Here is a 22,336-nt window from a genome sequence, read left to right on the forward strand (position 1 = left end):
AAAGAAAGTGCTAATCTTAAAGCCTCAAAGTCATGAGACAGGGTCTCTAACCTTACTACTAGTCATTCACCCTGATGGAAGTGAAGCCACAGGTTGCTCTCCAGAAACACAAGGAACAACCCAGACCCAATGTCATTCCCAAGTTTCCTCCATGAGCCCCTTTGACCCCATGCTGAGACAGAAAGCTTCCCTCTCTGGGGAGGGCTGAGTCCTCATCAGAGGGAAACCCATCTTCCCCTCTTGTTCTCATCGGCCTGGCCTGGTCGCATCCTCCCCCAGGAATGCAAAGGGAAAGAATGGAAGCTCAGAATTGCAGTCAGCTGTGGGGGAGGGGAGCAAGGGCCAGGAATGAGAGAATAAAGACAGGGGTGCCAACAAAGACATTGGTCTGCTGTCTGCCAAGCCCATGCTGGAGTGACCGAGGGGAGACCTAGTCCCACCCAGCCAGCAGTGGACAGTATGTGCCCCAAGGTCCACCCCTCAATGGGCTGCACCTCTGCCTCTACCATGGTGCTGGGCGCGGGACACACACACACACACACACACACACACACACACACACCCTTGGGGGCTGGAGAGGCTGTGGTGAGGGCACCGCCCCTGGGCTCTGAGGTGTTGGTGCCAGCAGGGTGGGCTGGCATGAGGTGGGGAGAGGGCGGTGCGGGCAACTAATCCCCCCAGCGTCTCCCAGACGCCCACAGAGACCAGGGTGAGCTCTTTGTCTGAGCAGAGACGACAGAGGGGCGGCGGGCAGGCGGGCAGGCTCCTTTCTCTCCCCAGCCTCCCGCCCCGGGGGGCAGGTAGAAGCCTGCCAGCCTGTGGGGATGGTAGGTAGGTCGGTTGGTCGGAGGGAGTGGGGGTGAGAGGATTAGGGGAGAGACAGGCGCTTACAACTTGTAGGGTTCCCTCCCTGGGGCCCAGAGGGTCTGTGGCTTTGGGGTGGGGGTCTCCAGGAGGGCAATGGGGCACGACCCTCAGCAGGAGCAGGACTTGTTTGCAGTGGAAAGCTGGCGGGTGGCTGGGAGCCCAGCTGCACGTTCACATACCCGGTCACACCCACACCCAGAATGACAGTCTACACACACACGCACACACACACAGCCAGAGCCCAAACTGCATCCACACGTGTGTTTACTCTCAGCCTCACACACACAGGCCGACATCCAGGGGCATAATTACACAACTCTGCAAGGTCACAGTTGTACAGCTTATAACAGTTCTAGGCCCTCATCCACCACCACACTCACAGGCTGCCCCCAGAAACATCATGATGGGGTCACATGCTGTCCTATTCACCCACAGCAGAGCACTGCCACGGTCACACGTGGGTCATCTCACACCCACACGCCAGCAGAACCCAGCAACACAGTCACCCCATGGCATAGGGTCTGGCCCCGCAGCCCCGTCACAGCGCTTAGTGAGTGCCCACTGCCCAGCAGCAGATGGCACTGAGTCAGACCCCATGTGCACCTTGGCACACCTGGCCACACCACGTAGCACCACTTGCCAACCCGTAGTTGCCACTCTGTGTGCCTGTTTCTTTTTCTCTTACATGATATACTTGCCCCCCAACCTTCCCACCTTCTCGGAATAATGATGCCCAAACATGTCAGTCTCCTTAGAACAGAAAGGTCGCCCCCCCTTCCTATCCCTTCAATTCTGTCCCCTGCCCACCCCTCCTCACTAAGAAGGCCCCCAAACCCTGAGGCCAGGGCCAAGCCCCAATAATAAGCCTCATGCCATGGACATGCTAGGCCCAGGCCATGCCTGGGCAGGGGGCGGCAGGCAGCAGGTCTCCCCCCAGGCCTGCCCTCCAGTACCTGAAGGAGCCTTCAAGCCTATAGAGACACATCCTGAGCGTGGCAGTCAGACCTCAGCTGCCCGGGCTGGCATCACCACTGTTCCCCTGAGCTACAGAGACGGACAGGGTCACATTTGCCCCTTCTCCCTGACCCCACTCCCTGCCCTGAAGCCCGTCTTCCCTGCAGCCCATGAGCCCAGTGTTGGCAAGCTGGGTCCCACTGTGGCCAGTGCCTCCAAGGATGAAAGACCTCTGGCTCCTCCAGAAACCAGGGCTAAATATACCCCTCGCCAGCTTTCTTGTGCCTAACTGGAACCAGCTGGGCCAGACCCACCCTTCTGCCTGTAGGACAGGACATGGATGGTCAGATGATGGACAGATGAGCAGCAGGCAGCTGCCTGGGAGCCACGCCTGACAGCCCTGGGCTCCACGGAGTAGAGCCTGGAAGAAGATGGAAAAGAACGCCGTTAGCCTCCCTCTCCCCAACTCTCCCATCAAAGAGACAAAGGTGCTCCCTGAAAGTAGGCCAGGTAAGACCGAGCCTGATAAGTGAAAAATGGGCTACTTCGGAGCCTTAGTTTTCCTATCTGTACATAGGGATAAAACAGCACTGACCTCGTAGTGTTGTTGTCCATAGTAATGAACTAACACAGGTAAAATGCTGAGACAGTACCTGGCACACAGTAAATACTCAATATATGCTGGTCATTATTATGAACGTTCTGGGCACCCCTCCCGGGGGTGACACTGTCTTGAAGTTGCTGGGGTTGCACAAATCTTGGGCACACACAGAGATGGAGGCCCAGGGCTAGCAGCCTCAAATCAGCAGGGCTAGGGGCACGCTGAGGGATGGACCATATGAGGCAGAGCAGTGAGGGGCCCAGGGAGGGGTCAGATGAGCCAAGACACACCCCCACCCCACTCTGCCCCAGGCCTGGCCACGTCCTTGCTCCCCTCCCCCGCCAGGACTCCTCCCCAGGCTGTGGTCTGCACTGTGGCTGCAGCTCCCACGCTGCGGCCCAGTATAGCGGCAACAGCCATGGCCCCAGGACAGCCCACTCTCTGGCCCAGTCCAGAGGCCTGAAATAGGAAGGAAGAGGGGCCTAAAAATAGCCCTAATTACAGAGGGGCCCAAGAGGGTGGGGGGCGGCGGCTCCTCTCTGGCTCCTGGGCACTGCCACAGCCGGCCCAGGATCCTGCTCAGGCCCTGGGGAATGGACCCCACCCTAGGCCTCCTGTCCCCAGCCCACAGCTGGCCTCCCAGTGGGACAGGGAGTGAGGGGGTGGGGCAGGGGGATGGGCCAGTAGGGGAGCTTAGCCCAAGTTGGGACCAACATGGTCCCTTCCTCTGCCTCTAGAGCTGCAACAGCCCACCCCCTCTGCTCCCCATACATGAGGGTCGCGGAGCCGCTCCTGGCCTGAGAGCGGCCATGGAGGATGTTGCCCTCACTCAGCCTGCATTCCCCTAGTGCTGGCTCCAGCACCCTCCAGGAAGCCTGCCCTGACTGCTTTCACCTCCTCTGGCTCAACACCAGTAGGGGCTCCCAGAAACTGCACCTCTGTCTCCCGGATTCAGTTGGCTCCTGGGGAAGGTTGTGTTTCCCCATCAGCCAGGGGGCTCCCAAAGGGCAGAGAGGGGCTGCCTCTTCTACATTTCAGCCTCATTAGAAGAGACAGAACATAAAGACGCATAAAGAGACCAAAGGGAAAAAGAAACCCTGATCAAACCTTGGGCAAGTGACTTCATTTCTCTGGGTTTCAGTCTCTTCCTGTGTATGGTTGGGAGGCTCACCAGGACCTCAGACTGTCAAGGAGTAAATGCTGTAATGTGTGTGTACACCCTTTGCGAGTTGTTACCCTGAGGGAAGCTGGAAGCTCCTGGCCCCCACCCTGGCCCTGCCCATATTTTGCTGCTTGTTTTCCTCCATGTTTAAAGTCCCAGGAAGGTATCGGGCAGGGTGTGGGTGATGTGAAGGGTTAAGGGTGGTTAATCATCCTGGGCTTGTTGGACCCGGGTTCCTTACCCCCAGCACAGATGGGACCCATGATACACTGGTGCCATCTGGTGGCTACAAATAGCAATGCGGGTCACTGGGTTCAGACTCCTCTGAACCCAGTGAGGAAAGGGGGGAAGAGGTGTAAAAGGAAAGGAGGGAGACAGAGCAAGGCATGAGGGAGAGAGGAGGGGAGGAGAGAGTGAGATGGAAGGAGAGGAGAAGGGGGCACAACAAGAGGGGTAATGCTGAAGTGGGGCCCTGGCACATGTTGCCACGGCCCAGGCAGGCCGGAGCAAGAGGCCAACAACGTGGAACTATACGTAGCTTCTTGGAGGCTTTCAGAGGCTTCCAGAGGCCATAAGCCCTTCCCCACCCCAGCACCTGAGTGTAAGCCTTGAGGCCTGAAGGCCCGGAAGCCGAGATCCAGTAGCTCAAACCCAGTGTTACTCCATGGGGTCCCGCTGCCCTCAGACCCAGACTCCAGGGATGGGGTAAAATGGTTCCTGTGAGCACTGGCCAACTTAGTCCCTGGAAAAGGTTGGCCACAGCTACCCTGAGGACGTTTGTGAAGGCGAACACACTTCTGCACACAGGCCCCCAGTACACATCCTGCAGGCCCCATGGTGGACACCTTTGACAAGCACCTGTGTTATGCAGATGGCTTGGGCCAGGTGGGTGGAGTGTTTGAGGGCCCTCACCTCACCCTCTTCCCTGCTTCCTCTCAGGGGTGGGAGGCAGAGGGTGAACTTGTTTACCACTTCTGCTCCAGGCAGTGGTGATGAGCTCAGACTGGCCCATTGCCCTCCACGGGCAGGGCCAGGCCTGAGTCATGGGGGTTAGATGACTGCGGAGGCTAAATGGGTCCCATCCTGCAGCCCCCAGGAGCTGCGGGGCACCCCACCCTTCCCCAGATGGTGGGCCGCCCTTCCACTCCCAGGCAAATAGGGCATGGGAAGGGTCCCGAGGTCCAGGCCCGTCCCCTGACCAGAGAACAACAAAGCAGATGCCCACCCCTGTCTCTGCCCAGGCAGGCCCACTCCCCTGAGCACCCATCTAGGCGCATTCCCTGCTCTCTGGGGTATCCTGGTTCCAGCCAACACTTTCACAGAATGCCGAGCACTTCTTCCGTCACATGCAAGGCCCCAAATACATGTTGGCAATAAATGAAACACTGAAAAACTGGTTGTGTTGGAGATTATGCTACGTCTCCCGGGGCCTCAGTTGGCTCCGCTGCACCATGAGGAGGGGCGTCTGTGTTCTCCAAGGCACTTCCCAACTGACCTCTGCCCTTGGCCTGCAATGCATAGTAATACTCCCAGGGCTGCAGCGGATGAAGCTAAGACAACTCTCCGCTCTGTTCCCCAACAGACCTACAGGTCTCAGGATTATCTACTGATCAGAAGACCCCCCCCCACCCTGATCCCCTAGGACAGCTGAGTAAGTAGGGTCAGCTCCAGACAGAAAGCAATAATCCCATATTCGTGATGTATTTTTGTCTTTCAACGTCTCTTCTAATACTGGGGGACATTCGATTTCCACTGAAAATAAATTCTTATGGATTGAAATCCTTCCCACGTGTTTGTGCCCTGCCAAAGCTACAGCTCCCATGGGAGCCCCTCCCCTAAAGGCCCCAGCTCACAGGAGGCCCCCTCCACTGCTGCCCCAGAACATTTCCCCAGGGGCGCACGTCGCCTTCCACTGCTGGCTGCATTTGGATGTGTTCGGCCTTGTCTTCCTCACGACGTCCGGCTTCCTTAGTCAAGACTGGGGGCCCTTCACGCTTGGTACCCCCTCACCTCCCAGCTCTCCACCCTGCTCGCCCAAGTAGCACAGACCTGTACACACAGGCAGGTTCAGTCCAGGTGGTGTCACTAGACTCTCTGGTAGCTTTGGAAAAGCCAGTCCGCCACTGTGGGCTTCACTATTCCCATCTGAACGCAGAAAGGGTTGGAAAAAATGACCCCAGAGGGCCCTCTGAACCTGAAACTCCTGGGTTTTACAACTTACCAACGGGTATCTGTTTTTCTGGCAAAACAAAACAAGACCTGGAGAAAGCCTAGGGTGAGAGCTCCCTCCCCTTGCCCAACCCCCCCAGCCCCAAGCTGGCACGTTCCCACTGCTCCTTTGGCACTGCCCACTTCCTCCTGGCTACCCTCTGCCTTCACCGATCCCCCACACTCTGCCTCACAGCCGCCCTTCCCCCGGTGGCCTCCTGCTTCCAGCCCCAACAGTGCCTGTCCCTCTCCAATTCACTCCTCTGATCTCCAGCCCTGGCAGCCCCTCGCCCCAGGTTGGCACTGCATCTTTCAGCCTGCTTTCTGTCTGCCAAGCCTGGGCATCGCCCACTCTCCTTGCCTGGGCACCAGGCTTTGGTTTTGCTTCCTCAAGTCTTCAAGCCTCAACACTGTCCTCGCCCACCTGCCCCCTGGGCGCCAGAGACTCACTGACTCCCTCAAAGTCAGATTGGTCATCCCCCTGCCTCAGGGCCAATCTACGCCTCCAGCAGCACTAAGGGGGGGGGGGGCTGCTGTCGCCCCTGTGGGTCCTCAAACGAGTCTCTCCCAGGGTGACAACTCCATTCACTCTCTGGTGAGAGACAGGACAGTGTCACTGTATCATGAGCAACTTCAAAGATCCTTGAGGCTCTTTTATGAGTCCCAGAGGCCTTCGGAGCCCAGCCCATGGTGGGAAATCTCCAGGAGGACCATTAGCTGACAGTGGAGTCCAGGGCCCTCTCGTCAGCACTGTTAGCAGGAAAACTGAAAGCAGACCCTCTCCCTGTGGGCTCAAAACACTGGTGGATGGCTCCTACCCCAGGGCAACCCAGCTTCTGTCCCCAGCCCCTTTCACTGCAGGACTCGCTGCTTCGTTTCATACCGGTGGCCCTTCTCTCTTTCCTAACACCTCTCTTCCTCGAGGTTTTTCCTATTTCTCTTTTAGTATTTTTTTTTCAAAACGTTTTAATTAGATTAGGCACATAGAAATGTGTAGATAATAGTACAGCAAACCTGAATGCTCACTACCCAGCTTAAGAAACGAATTATTACACAGAAAATGGAAGCAATCTGTGACCCCTACCCCCTCCACTGTCCCATCCCAGAGGTAAGCTCTCTCCTGAATGTATCAGTTATTCCCATGTGTACTTTACACGTTCACTACGTGTGTACGTATCCATCTATAATATGGAGGTATAGTTTTTATGTTTTTAAATTCTCCATAGATAAAATCCTGCTATAGGCATCTTGCTGCAACTTGCTTTTTTTTGCTTAATGTTTTATGAGTTTTATCCGTGTTGGTGGATACACATACTCGAATTCGTTCATTTTCGCTGCTGTGTAGTATTCCACCGCCACAACTGATCTGTCCATTCTCCTGTTAATGGACTTTTAGATTACTTATCTTGTTTTAAATTGTGAAAGTAATACATGTACATGGTCTCACTGTAAAATATTCAAATAACATAGTATATCAAATAGGTGATGGAACCCTCTCTTTCCCTACTGCCCATCTCAGAAATAACCATCAGCAACCAGCTGTGGGTATTCCGCCAGTCCCTTTTCTAGACACTAACATATACATGTTTGTTGATATACATATGATCTTTATAAGCATCTCTTGCCTTGATGTCTGCACCTCTCCTTTCTCCTGAGGCCCCATCCTTCTAATTCTTCCTTTTCAGTCTCTCTCACCCCACCGCCCTGTCCATCACCTGCGTCTTAACTATTGAGGCAGCTCCAACGTGCAGCTTCAGCCCTTTTGTTCTGTTTCCGTCGGTTACCTTGGTCTCCCCCAGCTCCACTACCCCGGGACACTGACCTCCTTAAAGCTCCATGACCTTGGCCCCCGAGCTCCAAGCACCTCCTGGTCTACCCCTCGGATGGTCACAGGAATTTCAAACTGTCCAATTGTCCAAGTGGACCCTTCCCAGCTCTTCCCTGCCCCACCCCAGAGCCTGCTCTCCTTTCTTCTCATCATCCCAGCGCCTCCCTGCGTCCGTCCCTCCAGATCTCAGACCTGCTGCACCCTCTGCAATGACACTGAGGCAGCCCTCTTCTCCCCGGCCCCAGGTCCATCATGTCTAAAAGACACTATGACCTCCTAAAAGGCTTCCCTGTCTCCAACTCCTCCTCACTCCAGCCCTTCCTCCTCATCACCGTGTTGAAGGGAGGAGGATTTGGGAACCCATGAAGGGAAAAAGAAACAAAATCTCACATAACTCCCTTGCTCTAAAAGTTTCAGTGGCTCCCTGGTGTCTGTGGGCTAAAATCCACACTCCCCAGCCTAGTATTCCAGGCCTCGTCTCTTCCCTCCCCAGCTCCCAGGAAGCCTGCACAGGCTCTCAGTGAACTCAGCATTCCTCTGAGAACTTCCTCAGCGCGGGTGTCCCAGACAGTGGTCAGGGAGAGCAGGATAGGGGGCAATCCTGAGCCTTATGCCCAGCCCCGCCAACCACGTGACCCAACCCGTGGGGGCTGTCTCCACATGCTGGCTCCGGAGTCCTCCTGACATGAGAAACAAATGATTCTGCAGACAGTGGGGTCTGGAAGCTCTGCTTGGTAGACAAAAGACAGTGCATTACAATTATATTTTCAATTAGCCATTCATTTTTTTCCCACTTGCTAACCGAGATCCAGAAAAAAAAAAGGCCCTATTTTCAACATGAGCTTTTCCTCTCCCACTAATGGGATCAGACTCCCGGTGCCTCGATTGCACCTAGACCCTGGGAAAAGCAAGCACTCAGGAGAGAGGCTTCTTCACTGCCACATATCCCGGGGGGTGGGGGGGGGGATCTCACACACCTCCCTTGTCCCTCAGGCCTGAAGTTTCTGAGCCCTACCTTTGAGGTCTAGCACACTGAGCCTTGTCTAAGAGACCTGGCTGCAGGGAGCTCCTAGTCTGATGAGAGAAATCAGTTCCTGTCCTTAGGAAGCTCTCAGCCTGATGGCAAAATATCAGGGAATGCCTACACTGACTCCTTAATCTGGGCTTTCCTGTAAAATATGGGTGAGTGTTATTGTTTAATTATATCATGAAGAGCAATAATAATTGCTATCATCTATTAAGTGACTACAATGTGCCAGATGGTATCCAAAGTTCTTTCAGGCATTACCTCCTTTAAATGTCTCAACAGCCTTTGAAGTGAGTATATGATTATCCCCATCTTCTGGATGAGGTAAGTGAAGTTCAGAAAGTATGAGGTCACACAGATGGTAAGTTGTGGGGTCAGAATTTGAACCGAGTCTTAATCTTAGCTGCTGTGTTATGCTTCACTTCTACTCTTGACTCAAATCCTTCTGGTGGACAAATACCACCACTACCACCACTCTCACTGTGCATGTTAGTCTTTCCTTATAGAACCTAATTGCAGAAAGGACCTGTACGGGTGGGTGCCAAAGCCCTATGGAGAAAGGTGACAGAGAAGGAAGGGAGACAGGGCTAGTAGTTCCCAGGGCCCTAGGCCCACTGAGGATTCCTTTTGATGGTGGAGTGGAATCGGCCCATTCCTGATGATAAGGGTGAGGTGAGGGACTGTTTTGAATTTTTCTCAAGACTTGGAGAATTTTTTTCTGAAACTGGGGGATACTTTCAGGCTCTTACAGGGATACTCCGGGTATAACTGAGGAGCTAGAAATGCCAAAATCAAGGCGCAATAGTCTATCTAGACTGTGGGTAGAGATAAGTACCCACACAACCTCTGAGCACAGAGGCAACAGCTTTGCGTGCTCCATCTACACTCTGGATGTAGAGACCCACTTTTCCAAACTCTAATTGTTCTGTCTAGGACAAGTGTCTGAAGTGTACCCACACTGTAAATATAGGTAAAGAGGGTCCACAATTCTTTGTTTATCCAGAAATGCCCCTGCCATGGCACTTTCCACCCTGTGTTAAAATTGTTAGCAGGCTTGTCTGTTTCTTTCATCTCTGTTCTGGGGCAACTCCCACGTTGTAAGATGCTCCTGTAGATCCAAATCAATGAATGAATGCACGAATGTAACCTCAAAGATTTGGGAGCAGGGAGTTGCCTTTTTTGGAGGTCTTAAGCCACGACAGCATGAGGGTCCAAGCACAGAGTGCAAACACTATTGCCCCAATCACGCGCTCCGGGCCTCTTTTATCCACCACCCTCCCCTTCCACTGGGAGGGAGGACCGCACTGCCCGCCCCCCACACAACCCCGCCCTGATGGCCCAGCCCCTCCTGCCCCTCTATCTAAAGCACTGGACGCCGAGTCCACCACCAGCTCTTGGCCCCGCCTTGATCCGCCAACCCGAGTTCTGGGAGGCGAGATCAGGCTTCAGGAGAAGCTTCCACGTGGGGGCGCTGAGAGGGCGCAGGAAAGGCTGAAGCAGGGCCCTTGTAGCGTCAGCCAGACAGCTGCCCCTCCCCCCAAGGGTCCCCAAGAGGCAGCGCGACCCCTCACTGGCGTCCCCTCCCTCCTGCGCCCCTTCCCAATTTCCCCTGGTCTCTCCGTGCCGCCCCCGCCACTCCCCTCTCCCTCCTGTTTGCGTTTCTCAGTCAAGGTGAAAGAACAGGTAGGTGGAACGTAGCTTAGGTTCGAATCCCGACTCCGCCACTTCATAGCTGGGCGCCCTCCTGCAAGGCGCGCGGCCTCCCCACGCCCGCGGGGGAAATGGGCCAGTCTTCCATCCCACCTACTTTGGGCAGAGTAGGCGCTCAGGAAACGTCAGCTTCCTGCCCGCATCCCGCCCTTGGCTCCTCGTGTTTCCCTCTTCTGTGTTCTCCCTCAGCTTCCAAAAAAGATCCCTCCTTCCTGCGCCCTTGCTCCTCTCGGCTCCGCAATCGTAGCCAAACCGCAGGTTTCAGCAGTCCTGCGCCCCCCCCTCCCCCCCCCCGGCGCCCGGGGCGCCCCGCCACGGCCGCGACCCATCCCGCGGGCAGACTGCCCCCCGCGCCCGCGCCCGCGCCACGCCCTGTGCTTCCCGGAGCGCAGCCGGCCTCCACGGACCTCGCCACCCCCCGGGGTCGCACCACGACCCGTGCCCACCCTCAGCCAGCCGAGGGTCGCGCCCTGCCTTGGCTGCGGGGCCCCAAGCCACCCGCCGCCGGGGCCGCGAGGACGGGGCAAGGCGGGGAGCGCCGGCCAGGGCCGTGCCCGGGTGGCCGAGGGCACCGGGCGGGGCGGCGGGCTCCAACGCCAGGGCAGCGAGCGCCAGCCCCACCGCAGCCCGAGGGCAACGCTGCAAATAGCGGCGGTTTCCAGCCCGAGCCCTGCCTCCCTGCCAGCCTTCCGGGCCTTTTGGGATTTTCTCTCCCTTCTTCCCGCTGCCCTCTCCTTTGCCCCATGGCCCCTGCCACCTCCCCGCTGTGCACTCCACCACATCCTGTCCCCACGCGGGATGGTCCCTGCGCCGACAGGGCGAAGAGCGCAGCGGTGGCAGGAGACGGGCGCGGAGGTCTAGGGTTCCAGAGGTCGAATAATCACAAAAACGAAGTTAGGACTAATTCAGTGCATACTATGCCCTGTGGGGAGCAATTTAAGGATGGGACTTCATGATATCGTTACCACCACTCAATGAGGGGAGGCTCCAATTTGCAGATGGAGAAACTGAGGCACAGAGAGACTCCTTAGGTTCTAAGGTCACCCCGTTTGGACCTGCAGAATGGGAAGTCACCTCACCCTCCACCCCCACCACCGCCCCCGCCCCCGCGCAGAGGCCCACACCGTTACTCTGCCTTCAGCCCTGTGTTGCTGGGCCGCTGGGCTGAGGCCCCAGTGGGAGGTGGAAAGCAGCAGACTGGGAGTCCCAGATGCTCGCTTATCACCAATTCTCAGTGTCACCTAGACCAAGCCACAACCCGCCTCAGTTTTCACATCCATAAAATGAAGGGGATGAAAAGCAGTACCATTCCCTGAAAGGACGAACTTGTTAACAACAGTGGAAAACCCAAAGTGGAATGTGAGGTTTTAAACACCCTGCCCCTGGGAAGTTCAATGGGAGGCAGAGTGACGGCCACCTAGAGTGTTGAGACAGACTCACAGACCGGGGCTGGCTTTGTCAAAATAGGGCTGAGCCCCGGGAATCTGCATTTTAGCAAATGCAGGGATTCTGAAGCCATTAAGTTTAGGATCCACCACAGAAATTCTGGAAGGGGGTGGAAGTAGTGTGTGTGGGAGGTTGTCCTCCCCCAAACTTCCACACTTGCCCTTATTATTTTCTGCCTTCACTGGCCTGGACTGAGTGACTGCATATTTCTTAAGGACCTACTGAGTGCCAAGCACACATGTATGACACTCCCACTCTCAGAGAGCTCACGGCATAATCAACTACCATATGGCAGACTAACAGGGCTGTCCTCAGCCCAGCTGGCTCCTCTGGGAAAAAAGAGCAAAACACCTTCTTTCAGGGATATGTAGCCTGGCACCAGACTGTGCAGCTCAGTGAGCAGAGTGAGAGCTGGGTTCCCTTCCATTCTCTCCCTTGGCAGCCACCTCTGTGCTGGACACAACCCACATGCACATCCTCTCACTGTAGCCTATAGAGAAAGCTTATATCTCAGAGCTGCCAGAGACATAAGTGGGAGATATTTGGGAAGCCCAGGAAAGGGACCAAATAATTCTTGCTGGAGTTAGGAACAGAGAGTGAAAAAAATCGACTGAGATGACCATTAAGCTGGTCCTTTAAGGATGGGTGGGAGTTCACCAGGTAGAAATAGAGGTCCAGGCAGAGGCAACAGCCATAGACCAAGGCATAGGAGTGAGAAATCTCAGCCTGTCCTGGGAGCAGGTGGTGCAGCATGTGTGTTTGTGGGGTGGGGGGGACAGGGAATGGCTTCAGGGAAGACTGGGAAGGGGGGATGTCCTTCCCTTGCTCCCATCTCTATGGCTGCACATACCTAATCGAACACAGCTTATCTGCCAACCAGAGATCTCCTCTCCTGGACTGTGGGCTGCTGTAGGATAGAGATGGCATCTTATTCATTTTCTGTGGCCCAGTGCCTCACCCGGTGTCAATAATTATAGCAATAATAATAGTTAACGGGCATTAAATATTTACTATCACGCACTGTGCTAAGTGCTCCGCGGGCATTATCTCATTTCATCCTCAAACAGCTTTGCAAATAAGTGCTTTTACTAATCCTGTTTTACAGATAAGGATTCTAAGACTTGAAGGGGCTAAGTAATGTGTCTAAGGTCACATAGCTATTTAGTGGTGGGGCTAGGACTGGAATTCAGGTCTCTGACCTCACGGCCCTGCTCTACACTGACGGATGGGTGGGTGGATGGATGGATGGTTGGATGGATGGATGGGAGACAGGGAGGCACTAAGTGAAGAAGGGCCTTGAATGCCATGTTACGGAGCTTGAACTTTATGCCAAGGGCAATGGGGAGATGTTGGAAAGCTACAAGCAAGGAGAAACGGGTCAGGTTAGGGCTTTAGAAAGATCGCTTTGGAAACAGTGGGAAGATATTTAGAGCTGATGACACTTAAGAAGGAAACCATTTTTTCTGGCAGATCTCTATTCCCACTTGTGAGGAGCCTCGTCTCACTAAGCAATTATTCCTCCTAGGTAAGACCTATGTTTCAATGCAGACATGGGGACTATTGATAGAGGGGAATGCTGAGGAAGGAGGGCTCAGTGACGGGAAGGAGAGACAAGTGATGGAATACTGGCTAGGTTCTGGGGAGAGGCCTCTTACAGGGGAGAAGAGCACAAGAAAGGGGTGCCATACAGTCCCTCTCCCCATCTCCAAGATGACCAGGGCCCCTGGGGCTTCCAGCCAGGAAGCTGGAAGCGCCAGGCCCCACACACTGCCCCATTGTGCACCTGCCACGGGAGAGAATGCAGCCAAAGTAAGGCGGCTATTGCATCAGAACGCTAAGCCCTGGGATCAAGTGCTGAGGGGGCGGTGGGCGGAAGAGGTCAGGTCCCTCCTCTGAGTGTCCTGATGTTATTGGCCTTTCCAGCCAGGGAGGGAGGGGAGTCACAGGAAATGTGTGTGTGGGGGAGAGGGTTAGATAAGCTGGAGGAAGAAGGGGGTAAGCTGGAAGGACAGAGAACTGGTGGAGCTTCCCTAACCCACAGGAAAGAAGCCAGAGAGATTGGACTGGGCTTTGGAGGCGGAGTCGTCAGGCTGAGAGGGACTCCCAAAGGATCCCAGCATAGAGTGCCTACCATGCTGCTCTGCCTCACCCTGCTTTTCCTGACGGGGCTGTCTGCATGCACTGTGACAGGTGACAAGGAACAGGCACTCGGCACTGAAGCAGGGTCTTGGGTAACCATGACACTGGAGGTAACTTTGGGGAGAGGCAGGGGATGATCCATGGTGGGTTGAGGGGGCTGAAGGTCCCTTCTCTGGCTGCCAGGAGAGCAGGCTGTACACTGCAAGGCAGGTTGTCTGACTTCCCTCTGTAGGTAAGTTCAAGGCCGTGGCCCCTGGCCTGACTGAGCTCCAAAGGGGCACGTGCCCGGGGGAGTGAGAGAGTGAGAGTGAGAGAGAGCTTTTAATACTTATTTAACATACAATATGTCCGAAAGGATTTATAAGCATTAGCCCATTTCATCCTCATATCAACCTTGTGGAGAAGGTACCATTACTATCCCCATTTCACAGATAAGGAAAGTGAGGCACAGAAAAGTCAAGTAGTTTGTCCAAAGTTATGCAGCTTCAAAAGCACAACTTCATGTCCTACCCAAGGTCTGACTGTAGGTATCTGTGCATCAGAAGACATTTCCCAGAATTTCAAGGGGGTCAACTTGGGGCAGGATCAATGTTTTGTCTCACAGGTAGAAGCTCTCATTTCCTGACAAGTACTGGTTTGATGGCCAATCTCTTCTACTGGACTGACCTGAGTGCTGTCACTTGGGGAGAAATCTAGAAGTTAGAGACCCAGCATCTGTGCCTCACCCCATCTAGTCAGAGAGATAAGAATCCTGACCTTGGGGAACTCCTAATCAGACAGCGGGGAGAGGCCAACAGCCCAGAGCTAGCAGGACCAGTGCTCAGGAAGGTTTCCAGGAGAGCAGACAGTGGGACCAGGCTGAGCCCAGTTCCTCCCAGTCCCAGGATGGCGAGGACACTGGGGCCACAGATACAGCCATCGAATCAACAGCCCTTCATGGTGGGTTTCCTTCCTGGTTTGTCTGAACGGGGACATGTGTGCAGTTGAGAAGACGGAAAGATGAGGAGACCTGGGTTCAAATCTCAACTTCTCCATTGGCTCCATGTGACCTTGGGAAGGTCACAGCTGCTTTCTGGACATGAGTTTCCACACCAGTAACACGGAGGGGGGGAAGGGGAGATGATCCCCAGAGTATTTTTAGAGCTTTACTGCGTCAGTACCAAACATCAGGGGACCTGGCCCAGGCACAGGGAAACAAAATCTGTGAGGGGGAGCTTTCTATACAGCCACACAAGAAAATCATCAACTTCAAATGGTGCTGCTGGGCTTCCCACCTGCAAGGACCTCACCCTGAAGCTGGGTCTACTGCTTACTGTCCTTTCCCTCTCATTTAACATCCCTCTGCTTCCCGAGACACAGGGCTTGGAATACAGGAACCAATACTGTAAGGTGACAGAAGGAATGATGGCACTGTCATGGGTGTCTGATGACCTCCCTAGCTCTCAGGGCTCCCCGCCTGCACTTACCCTGGAGCAGGTGATTTGGGTTAAATGGGTAAGGAGAGGGCTTCAGGTGGGGGCAGGAGTCCTTCCTGTGTGAAAGGGAAGGATACCTCTTAACGGACTCCCAGGAACCCAGTGGGTGGGAGAAGGGTGAGTCTTTTTATTTTATAAATAGCCATTCTCTCCAGCTTGCTTTTGAAGGCTGCCTTTTACCAAGGCAAAGTGGTTTTCATGAGCTTTTCAAAAAATGGGTCCAAATCTCCAAAGAGACTTTTCCGGTTCCTGGCCAGGCGAGGCGACTGCAGCCCGAAACAGCTGCCCCAGCCACTGACATCTTGGGGAGGAGACCGATTGGAAGTGACTGTATTAGTCCAAGGCTTAGAAAACAATTCACTCCTGGTCCCGCAAGTTGGGATGGGATGAGCTGTGAGAGGCATGGGGTTACCTCTGCACCCCAGCCAGGTCCCTGCTGGTCCCCAGTGCTCCAGCGCTGCCCCTGGGGAAATTGGAGATGGAAGAGCGAGCCCCTGATCCCACTCCAGCTCCCAGCCTCCTGGCACACAGCTTTGTTCCTCTGGAGCTGTTTGCCTGTCTTCAGCCTCCCTGGAAAAGGAGACCCCATCTTCTGCCCTCTTCCCAGACTGTCAGAGAAAGGGACCCAGGTATCCCACCTGTGCTGAGCTCCTGTGTGTATCAGACTCTATGCCAGGTACTGGGGATGCAGAGAAGTGAAGACGGTCTAACGACTCTCACCAACTTTCACTCTCTTCACTAGTGAGCCTTTCTCCCTCTCAGCAGAGCTGAGTCAGCCATTCTTCAGGAAATCCGGTTAAGGCCCGAGAGGGAGAGTACCTTGGCCAAGGTCACAATGAGAACTTAAATCCGTAGCCCTTGGACCAGAACTTTCATCCCGTCAGCTTAAGGATGAAAATGTCTTTGCCCAGGGTGGTGGCCTCCACCCCAGGCCACATGCCATGTTCTCCATGGGGGGCCCAGGCTCTAGGGCAATAAGGGGAATGTCCCTGGGAGAGCGGAGAGCAGCAGAGTGGGGCTGGAGAGGAAGCAGTCTCGCCTTGCCTACTCGGTGCCACCCTGAGCCCATCAGCTGCCCTCCTTGTCAATAGTGGAGATATTTCCCAAGATGGAGCAGAACCCAATCTCCGTCTTGGGAAATGTCTCCACGATAGTCAGACTTCCTGAGTTTAAATCCTGGTTCTGGGCTGGCCCAGTGGCTCAGATGGTTAGAGCTCCGTGCTCCTAACTCCGAAGGCTGCCAGTTCGATTCCCACATGGGCCAGTGGGCTCTCAACCACAGGGTTGCCAGTTCAACTCCTCCAGTCCCATAAGGGATGGTGGGCTCCGCCCCCTGCAACTAAGATTGAACACGGCACCTTGAGCTGAGCTGCCTCCCAGATGGCTCAGTTGGTTGGAGCGCATCCTCTCAACCACAAAGTTGCCGGTTCGACTCCTCGACTCCCGCAAGGGATGGTGGACTGTGCCCCCTGCAACTGGCAACGGCAACTGGACCTGGAGCTGAGCTGCACCCTTCACAACTAAGACTGAAAGGACAACAACTTGAAGCTGAACGGCACCCTCCACGCCTAAGACTTAAAGGACAACAACTTGACTTGGAAAAAGTCCTGGAAGTACACACTGTTCCCAAATAAAGTCCTGTTCCCCTTCCCCAATAAAATCTTTAAGAAAAAAAATCCTGGTTCTACCACCTCCTGTGTGACCTTGGACAAATCTCTAAACCTCCATAAGTCTCAGTTTCCCTATATCTGTCAAGCAGGGATAAATCACAGTCCCCACTTCATTCATATGGTGGCTGTAAAGAGTAAATGAGTAAATGACTATTGTGTTTGAGCCTTTGAGCCCGATGAGCTGGGTTCAAGTTCTGGCTCCAGCTCTCATTTCCTAGCTGGTCACCTTGGACAAACTATTTAATCTCTTGGTGTTTTTTCATCTATAAAATGGTGACAGTAACAGTACTTACTTCACGGGTTTTGGTGAGGATTAAATGAATCAATAAAGTGCTAAGAATAGTATCAGGAATATAGTAGGTGAAATGTAAGCTATTATTATTACTGTACACAGTGTTGTGTAAAATATGCAACAGGGCCCAGTGCCAGCACAGAACAAGCGCTATCGAGACTGTTACCGCGCAGGCTGCCCTCCCTATCTCCTCGCCAGCCTTCCCCCAACTCTAACGAACTCTCTCTGCTTCTCCAGGAAGGTGTCATCCCCAGCGTTCAGCTCCAGCTTCAGGAGGTGAAGAAGGGCAAAGTGAGCCAGTTCTTTGGGCTGATGGGGAAGCAGGTAGGAGGTGAGTGACAAAGGTGGGCGAGTGCCCAGCACGGAGTGGTTCTGAGTGGGTTGTGTTACACCAAACAGGGCCCTAGTTTAAAGTCGTCCATTCGTGACTCCAGGCCAGTAGGGTTCGCTCATGTGATGAAGTAGAGAGTGCCCATATGAATTATCATCCAAACCAGAGCACGTTGGAAAGTGTTCATTACGTCAGGCAACAGGTGTAAACCAGGGCTGTCTCTGGAATATGGGGAGTATGGTCACCCTAAGGGTGGGGGCAAATGCTTTGCACCCGCTGGTGCCCTTACCTTCAATACTATGGATGACTTTGCAGAACGGTGGTGGCTACAGATCAGCATCTAGATGTGAGCAAAGCCACAGCCAAGCTTTCTAGTTGATTCTGTTCGTTTCAAATAGAATGATTAAAATGAACCTGTGCTCCCTGGGGGCACCCTCAATGTGGGAGTCATGTCCTAGGGAAACAAGGAGAAAATAGTCTAGACAGAGTTTTCTCTTTCTTATTGTCAACATTATATATATATATATATATATATTTTTTTTTTAAGTGAGGATATGAAGCACCTGGCACTTTTATACCCTATTTGGAGGAAGAGTTGACAATGGCCATTAAAGTCGGAAATGTGCATATCTTTCGACCAAGTCTCACTTCAGGGAACTTACCAAACGGAAATGTTATTGATACATGAACCCTGAGATATTTGTATCAGAGTGTTCATTGCCAACTTGTCTGTAATAGCAAGAGTTTGGAAATAACATAAACCATCAGCAGGGGAGTAAGTGGTCAAAGTATATTAGGCACATTCATAGCCTTTGCGGCTATTAGAAAGGATGAGGCAGCTCTCTATGGAAAGATCTGCAAGATACTGGTTAAGTGGGAAAAGCAAGTTATTTATATATGTATGAGAGGAGCCTACTCATTTTCAAAAAACGACATACTTACAAGCATGTACATACAAATGCATAGGAAAAGTTCTAGAAGAATAACTATCGAACTGTCAACAGTAGTTGTATGTAGGATAGGCAGTGGAGGTGAGGGAGACTAAAGAGGGACGTTTTTACTGTACAAGCCTGTACATTACTTGATTCTTTTTATAGTATAGTGTACCTGTATATGCATATAAAAACAGAGAAGACCAACTTGTGACCAACTAAGGAGACCTTAGTTTCCTCCTTGGCAAAATGAGTTTGACAGGGCCATTTCAGGGTTCTCATCCAAATCCAACAATCCAGGAGCAAGGGATGAGGGTAAAAGAGAAATATTGACCGGGTACCTACTATGCTCACATGTGATTAAATCTCACAATATCCCCTTCACCACTAGCAGGGAAACTAAGGTTCAGATAGGTTAAACGCTTTTCCAAGGATGTCCAGCTGGTGCCAGGTGCCAATGGTGTCCCACCCCACACTGCCTCCCAGCAGGAGCAGCCAAGTGACTCAGTCACACGAGGACAATGGGGATTGCCTGGAGTTTCACTGAAGACTCACCACAGACATCGAGCCCCAAAGAGCCATGAGCCCTTCTCTCCTCACCTAGCCCCCAAGGAAGTGGTGCAGCCCTCATTCCTTCTTTCTCTTTCCCCTAGGAATACCTCCTATCCAGCCAGAGAGAAAAATGGGTAAGTGTTGTCCCAACATTCCCCTTGGGATGCAGGGCCAAGCTTTCCTGGCCATGAAGTCAGGGAGGTGCAGGGAGCTCTGGCCAGGGACAAACACGCCAGGCTGGCATTGCTGAGGGTGGTTTGGCCACGCGCTTGGCTTCCTGGTTGCTTCCTTAGAAGAGTGGTCTATGTATGTATGATTAGGGAGTAGGTGCAGGGGTAAGGAAGACACGGGATGAATCCACTTCTGCCAAAAGTTCAAAATTACCTCGGGTCTAAACCCTGGAGTTGGAAAAATTAATCCATTGCCTACCTTGCATCCTCAATGATCTCAAAAGTGCAAATCCGAGCAGCCAGTACCCTGCCTAAAACGCTTTGATGAAAAAAGAAAAACAAAACCAAAAGAAAACCAACTAACTTTACCCCCACCCCGATCCCCATGCCCAGTGCTCTCAGGATCAAGTCCAGTGTCCTAGGGACTCAGCACATCCTCCCGGGCTGCCCTCACTGACCTGACTCCTAGCCCCATCTCTCCTTCCCTGACCGCCTACGCTACCTGACGGAGCTTGTCTTCATGGCCCAGGCAGGATGCCCGCCTTGGCATACTGCACTGCACTGTCCTGCGGGGTCACATGGCTGGGGTCCCCAGAGTGGAAACCCCGCCAGTCAGATAGCAGGTTTGCCATCTCCTGTGTATCCACGACACCCAGCAATTTCCATAAGAGGTGCCCACTGGGGTTTGTGGAAGGGAGGAAGACTGGAGGAAAGTTAATCAATGCATCAGCGAACGAATGAACCAATTCAGTTTTTCCTCAACTATTGGGATGATTGAAAAACGACTCCATTTATGAGGCCCGTTCTGGCCCCATCCCTGCCCTTCCTCTGCTGCACTTTCTTTCTTTGCTACTTCTCCATCACTGGCATCAGTGAGGACAGAAGGTCCCAGAACCCTTGGGCAGGAGAGGACCGTCTTCAGAAGGTAGGTGGGAGCTTCTAGTGGACTGCAAGGACATCATGAGAAAGTGCCCTGACTCTTTGCTGCCAGTCTCCACGATGGGAGCCAGACAGCAGGCAGAGGCGCCCCAGAAGAGAGCAGTCGAGGTGCAGGGAAGTGGTCATTCTGATGATTCAGGCCTTAAACAGCTGCAGCCCTGAAACTGTACCCTGTCCATCCCCCACCCCTACGTACACTCTGCTCCCCACTCAGGGCCAGCTGAAGCCACAAATGTGTGGTTTTCCAGATCCTGCAGCACCCCCCATTATTCCCTCACTAATCATTGATCATTAGAAAGTCGTGTCTTTAGTCTTTATTTTCTGTCTTCGGTAATTGTAAATAAGTGCAAATCACCCCGGGGAAGAGTAATACCCCAAGCAGTTATCAACTAATACCATACCTCAAACGGGTCCAAGGGTATGCTCAGTAAATGAACAGGCATGAAAGCAGGTAAGTGAATCAGGCTGGGGGAAACATCAAAAGCTCAAGTCAGCCAACACAAAAGGGTGGTGGGGAGAGGGGACCCCACCCTTCCAGCTGCTCAGAGATCCTAAACTCCAGTCTGCCTTCCCCCGGAGCTGCAGACTAATGCCCCAGCTTCACTTTCCTGATAGAACACCTACTCCTTCCAATGTAGGCTCTTGGGAATAAAGTCCTCTATTTCCTCCCGAGATTTTTTCCGAAGCGTTGGAGCCATTCCACTTGAAGGGCCATGGAAGTCACCCCAATACCAAAATGGAAATATCCCTCCATGCAGAATGGGCAGGAACCTTACAAGTCATTTTTCAGGGATGGAAAACGGCTTGCCCAGTCAGTGTGCCGATAAGAGCCAGGACTAAAAGCTGCGTCTCATTTCCTAGCCCATGGCACTTTCCACGTTCCCAGGAGGGCCTCTGGGATTTTGAATACTGGATTACCCACTTCCCTTCCTTTAGAGAATAACTGAGGGTTGGCTCTGTGCATGCGCTGGAGGCGTGTATGATTGAATAACGGGAGACATGGCAGATGAGCCTGTAATTTGATTGTCCTAGATATCTACAGCCAGAGAAACATGAGTTAGGGAAATGGAGGGCCTTGAGTGGGTGAGTAGGGAAGGTTTCCAAGGGTGGAGGAGCCAGGCAAGACTCCTAACCACCGCTGTGTCCACTTCTCCCAGGCAGAGAGGGTGAGGACCACGAGTCGGAGTGAGAGTCCCCACCGCACACTTGCCAGAGGATGAAACCCCTGCTCCATATTTGGACGTTCCCGCTGGCGTTGGCCAGGCCAGCTCTTCTCCGTGTGTCCTGTGCTCAGCACTGGTGTGTCCCCCCCCCCAGGACTGCACTCAACTCAGTGGGGTTCCTGCCAGGACTCTCAGTCTCAAGCAGCGGTTGTCCATAAATGTGCAGTTGTCACATTCGCAAGTAGGGTGACCTTGCCCTCCCAAGGCACTCAGAGCTCACAGCAAGATTGAGTCTCACCCACTTCTCTATCACCTGTGCCCAGAACACGTAGGGCCTCAATAAATGAATGAATCGTGAATAGCGTCTTCTCTGACACAGCGGAGGGAATTTCCCAGTTAATGTTCTCATTCCATCCATTCCTGACCCCCGACGCACCAGGCATCCCCGCTGTCTCCCCCACCTCACCCCACGCAGTGCTGTGGTCAGCCCACGAGGGGGTGCACGGATAACCCAACTGGGAGGCTCAGCAAAGAGGGGTAAAATTTCCTTCTTGTGTTTGAAGTTTGGGACATTTAGGAAAAAGCAAATTCACTAAATATCTTGTGAGTTCACTCTGTGTCAGCACTTCACTAGGAATTCAGAGGGGACTGGGAAAAGGAAAGAAATAGGAGACTGGAATTTGCCTTTGCAGAACTCCCCGTGGAGGGGAGTTGAGGTGGTTTGTGTGCAGAGGCCAGACCTGCTCTCTAATCACCTTTCTCATATCCACCATGTTCACTGAAGCTTCTGGTTTCTGCACGTGCCGTTCTCTTCCCAACCTGGTGAACTCTTACTCAGACGTCAATGTCTTCCCCAGCCAGGAAGTAACC

General features: G+C 53.4%; 1 protein-coding gene across 1 annotated transcript; it reads left to right on the forward strand.

Moving 5' to 3' along the window:
- Positions 1 to 13,935: 13,935 nt before the first annotated feature.
- On the forward strand, positions 13,936 to 21,555 carry TAC4 (tachykinin precursor 4; the record flags this gene model as incomplete). The annotated part of the gene is made up of 4 exons (XM_081029253.1): positions 13,936 to 14,052; positions 17,617 to 17,710; positions 19,296 to 19,328; positions 21,461 to 21,555. The coding sequence occupies 4 exons, from the start codon at positions 13,936 to 13,938 to the stop codon at positions 21,490 to 21,492; spliced, it is 276 nt and encodes a 91-aa protein (XP_080885379.1). The 3' UTR covers positions 21,493 to 21,555.
- Positions 21,556 to 22,336: the final 781 nt, after the last annotated feature.

The sequence above is a fragment of the Rhinolophus hipposideros genome (assembly GCF_964194185.1).
Source record: "Rhinolophus hipposideros genome assembly, chromosome: 20".
NCBI lineage: Eukaryota > Metazoa > Chordata > Mammalia > Chiroptera > Rhinolophidae > Rhinolophus > Rhinolophus hipposideros.